General features: G+C 36.4%; 1 protein-coding gene across 1 annotated transcript in view; it reads right to left on the reverse strand.

Moving 5' to 3' along the window:
- Window positions 1-5,000, reverse strand: part of pde11al (phosphodiesterase 11a, like) — a 22,795-nt gene that overhangs the window by 691 nt on the left and 17,104 nt on the right. The window contains exons 11-20 of the mRNA XM_017456419.3: window positions 4,255-4,401; window positions 3,850-3,957; window positions 3,601-3,710; window positions 3,359-3,449; window positions 1,955-2,055; window positions 1,565-1,642; window positions 1,419-1,482; window positions 1,248-1,322; window positions 931-1,014; window positions 1-847 (exon numbers count right to left, since the gene is read on the reverse strand). The exon at window positions 1-847 is cut by the window's left edge and continues 691 nt beyond it. Coding sequence (XP_017311908.1) covers window positions 602-847; window positions 931-1,014; window positions 1,248-1,322; window positions 1,419-1,482; window positions 1,565-1,642; window positions 1,955-2,055; window positions 3,359-3,449; window positions 3,601-3,710; window positions 3,850-3,957; window positions 4,255-4,401 — 1,104 coding nt within the window. The 3' untranslated portion in view covers window positions 1-601. The remainder of the gene's footprint in view (window positions 848-930; window positions 1,015-1,247; window positions 1,323-1,418; window positions 1,483-1,564; window positions 1,643-1,954; window positions 2,056-3,358; window positions 3,450-3,600; window positions 3,711-3,849; window positions 3,958-4,254; window positions 4,402-5,000) is intronic.

A 5,000-nucleotide genomic window follows, 5' to 3' on the forward strand; every position in this document is an offset into this window, starting at 1 on the left:
CTGAATAATGAACCTAAAAATTAACAACAAAAAAGAAGGTGTCATTAATTAATTTCACTAAAGTCCATGTTTAGAGTCACAGGCTAAAATGCATTAGTCTGAATAAACCATGAACCCTTAAGTAGAATAGTCTTTATTTGTTGTCATGAAAAATATGTCATTGAGTGCTAAATTTCACAGTTATATCAATTCACAGTGAATTAAATCTGCAGTAATATCATATGATCTTATGACCTTTTTTCATGATATAACCATGTCATCACAGTATAAACCTTAAGAAGTAGCTCATTTTCTCCTTTCAATTCAGTGCATTAGTAACCAATCCAGTCCCCAAAGCTCAGCACAGTATAATATGCAGTACGTTAGTGTACTGTTTATTCTGAAGCAGGTCAGATTGATCAGCATTAGATTTTTATAGACTATAAGCAAGGTTATTAATGTGTTATTACTTATAAACCAAGAATTATTGTGCTATTGAAATCCTAAAGCCACTGAAATTGCTTTTGCATTGCAACTTTTTTATTTTTACTCTAAAAGTAGTGTCCCTCCCCTATTCACCCTGATTTGCCATCAATGCTGACTTCTGATTGGATCCTGTGTTCTAATTTGACTCCACCCTATGGGTGGACTCTGTGCTCTGATTGGCTGCTGCAGGTTCATATGACTGTGTAAGGGTGGAGTCTGTGCATTGACTGGATTGTTCTTCTTCCACTTCTGGACACCAATTGGATGGCTCTGAGAATTGGCGTGCTTGCTTATAGGACAAACAGAGTTCCATCCATTTTTTTCGATTGGCATGTATCCCATCCACCATTGGCTGGAGTTTCCTATTCAGTTTCACCAAAGCCTTTTAAAAAAATTACTCCATTAGATATTGAGCCAAAACTACCAGAAGGTATAATAATTTGGTTCATTGTTTTTTTTTTATACCTCATACAGTGGCTTACAAATCCCATCAATCCATTCGAGTTGAAGTGCCGGAAGTTCATCTTTACGATTGCGATCAAAAATGGCCTTGGGGAGAATGGAAAAGACACCATGGGATTTTTGCAATATATTTCCATTATAGTAAGATTAATAGTAATAATTCAGCATCTTTATAATTATTGTCAGTAATAGATACATTTTGATACAAATTGTACAGGCTTATATTAGAGTATGATAATGCATTATTAAGAAAGATTCTTGGCTTAAAAATTGAGACACATACTCACTTTAAAGGCCCAAGAGAGAGCAAAAGCACTTACAGATGGCGTGAGCTTCAGCTCAAATCGTTCCCTGTCACCCTGCTCAAAAAACTCACTAGTCACCAACTCTGCCACCTGCATTGAGAGACTACAGTGAATCAACATTCGCAACACACAGATGCTTCGTCTAACAACCAAATTAAACCTAGAGGAGAAATAAGACAAAGGGACCTGTTTAGAGATCTCCCATGGTCGCGTCACAGCACCCACATCACACGCAGTCATAAGCATGGACCTGTTATGGAGGCAGCATCATGTCTGTGCTTATGGTTTAACTTAAATAGCTTTATATATCTTTAAAATAGAAAATAATTGACCTGAAAATGTCTCTGTGCTCCTGCATTGACCAGCAAAAGTCTCCAGCCAGAACATACTCAAAGAACTTAGTTCTTTTTCTTTTATGGAGAAGAAAAAAGGGGAAATGCTAGTGTTTGTAAGACGAAAGATACAACATAAGAGCAAGCTTAAAACTGAAAAGGAAAAAAAAACATATTCGTATGCATATACGTATAGCAACACTTAAGTCTGACCAAAGAAAACTAGTCCTCTAACATGCCTCTGTTCTAGTGGCGCCCCTCTGTGGATGCTTTATATACTGTGTGTTTAAAGATGCAGTAGTGAATTTTAAGTGCATTTGTGCTCTTTTGTCAGGGAATATTAACATAATGCTATGGACAAGTACTTATTGCTTTGTCTGTAAAACTTACTGGAAATACAAGTTGAGATCTGTAGACAGGATGGCCTGCTTTAAAAGCTGCATCATGTTGCTGTACTCTTTAGAGCTGAGATTGGCAAAAATGTTGTGCCCCTGTTGGAAATAATATGTTTGTTTTTCTGTTAGAGTTTAGGCTTCACCCAGAAATAAGTAATGGTCAATGTAGTGATGGTTATTATGATTCACCTTAGTGAGTTATGATCACACTTTAATAAGTGTCTGCATGACAATGTAATTTTATGGCTAAAAAAGAACTTAGGGGGGAAATAGTAACACTTTAGGATTTAGCTTTTTTTATTTCACAAATATGCTGAACGGTAGTAACACAGACAACATTTACAAAATGACAGACTACAAATAAATTCAGAATTGAGGCTCACTCTGATGGCTATGGATTACAGTGCTAAGCAAGAGATTAGATTAGTTTGAAGACATCTAAGTTCCACGCTGAGCTCAAAGAATAACACATCTCAGATGTTCAGTAATGAACAAATTCAACAGATTTGTGAGCATGCACATGTGCATATGACAGCTATGTGTGTACTGTATATAGCACCAAGTTTGAGCTGTTACAGGGAACTGCCATAGAAGTAGAAGATGGTATGTTTTTGCACAGTGTTAGATAATGAAACATTTAGAGATGGGAACCTTTAGATTAATACAGTCTAAACAAGACAGTAAATAAGCTGGTAAGACTGCATGTTTTACAACTAGAGGAAAATATATCTTGTATCTGTTCATTCTTGCGAAACACCAGACTAAATTCATGAATAGTTCACAAAGAACCCATCACTACTACAGGATGCAAGTATTGCTGTAAGGCAGTAATGCTATAAGACGACTTCATTTCTAATCAAAGACCGAGAGAAAGCAACATATGCACAAAGCAGCATATGTAGACCTTGAACATTCCTTCCCTCTGAACTTCAAAAGAGGAAATCTCATCTCTAAGGATGACCAAATCCTGATGCAATGTGTGCATATACTGTAAGTCCTAGCTGGTTCAGTTCTACAAATAGGCACAAGAGTTTGTTATTCAAATAGACACAGTCTTCCACACTTTTTAAACAAGTCCTGCCTTTATGCACCATTCTTCCCCTTTCTACTTCAGTGCCACAGACTCAGAGGATCTTTTCTTACATGAGTTAATTGGCTAAAGGAGCTTATTATACAACAACAGGAAATCAATATAGAGGTTGGTAATGATTAAACAGCTGGGGGCTAAAGCACCCAATTAATCAACACTGGCAGGTTTTTAAATTTCTCCTTATTGCTAAAACATACCAAAGGCAAAAGCTTATGAGCTTATGAAAGAGGCAGTGAATCATTTCTCATGGCGTATATGATGTTCAGGACAGTGCTGATGTTTCAAAAGCAATGAAAATCAAATAGTCACCTCACTCTGCAAGATCATAACAGCATGGTTGAAATGGTGATGTTCAAGAGTAGCTGATGTTCCATACAGCAATGCCAGTGCAGATCCTGACCTGCAGAGGGCAGTACAAATCACTGACAAGTAATTACAGGTACAGTAGCTACAAAACAATGAGACTACTGTATGTTGCCATTTTTTTGGATAGATGCTGGCATGTTAAATGGACTGTTATGTGTAAAACTTTGCTTGTGTTTTTGGCTCACTTGGCTTGAAATGCATTGTTGGTGCCACGATGATCCAGGTCATGGCACAGACATCCAACCATCAGTGCTAGAATCTCTGCATCTGTTAGAACATCCTGGAATCCTGCAGTCTGCCAAAGGACAGAAATAAGTCTATGGAAAAACATGCATATATCTATTGCCTATATTCAAGTTGTTTAAATCATGGCTCAATCTACTAGCTTATTATCGTTGGCTTAAACAAGCTCTTCTAATCAGATATAGACTCACAGTTATCATGACAAACATACACTGGGAGACATTGAAAGCATGTCTCCAGTTGTGGTAGGCCACTGTGCGGTAGTTCTTCCTTACAGTGAGCAGCCAGCGGCACAACACCTGAGTAGGCGGAGGAGGAAAGTGTAACTAAGTCTTGCTAATATTATGCTAATATTATATATATATATATATATATATATATATATATATATATATATATATATATATATATATATATATATATATATATATATATATATATATATATATATATATATATATATATATATATATATATATATATAATGCTTGCTAATATTATATACAGCTGAGGTTGGGCTGAGTAAATCTTGAGCAGCATTAGTAAGTGATGACTATTATGGCTGGGAGGATGACTTCCATGCCTCCTCTCCTCACCTCATAATCAATCTTAAATTTTTGCACAACACTAAGCTCCAGAAACATGCGCAGGGAGGCAGTAATCATGGCGTCATTGTCCAGAGAAAAGTCATTGAAGTGGAACTCATCGATTCCCAGCTCACTGCTCAGGGGGATCTTAGCAGCCTGGGAGAGTAAGACAGAGATAGTTTTGGGCAAACTAACCAATAATAATAGACATCAGATATACACAACAGCAGCACTGGATCTGTAAGGACCAGATATATAGTGTATTTGAATTATGAACATTTATATAATTTTTAATCCCCAAGGTTGGTAGACCTCCTGATAGTGAAACACCTGAAATTAACATCACACGCCTAGATGTTAGTTATGATATGATAGTCATGTAGTTTTGGTTGAGGACAGACTTTATAAGTAATAAGTAACTTAATAATAAGTTTCTCCTATCAGTCAAAAACACTTTGATTAACTACTTTTTCCCCCTGCCAGAACTATTTTAAATGCTTGGGGTTTTCATGTTTCTATAACAGACCAGAGCCGAAACATATCTAAATCATCACTCTGTACATCACCAGTGTACAGTCAAAAACCCCTAATCTATACACCAAATCATGACCAAATCACCAGGCAGCATAAATACCATCTGTTTATATTATTGTTTTGACAAAATGATGGCTTTAGCAAGATGTGTCCTAGCTTCATTATAATAAATCACATAATTCTACCTCAAATAAAAGAAAAGCAGCAACAGTCTAAATACC

This window comes from Ictalurus punctatus, chromosome 1 (assembly GCF_001660625.3).
Source record: "Ictalurus punctatus breed USDA103 chromosome 1, Coco_2.0, whole genome shotgun sequence".
Taxonomy (NCBI): domain Eukaryota; kingdom Metazoa; phylum Chordata; class Actinopteri; order Siluriformes; family Ictaluridae; genus Ictalurus; species Ictalurus punctatus.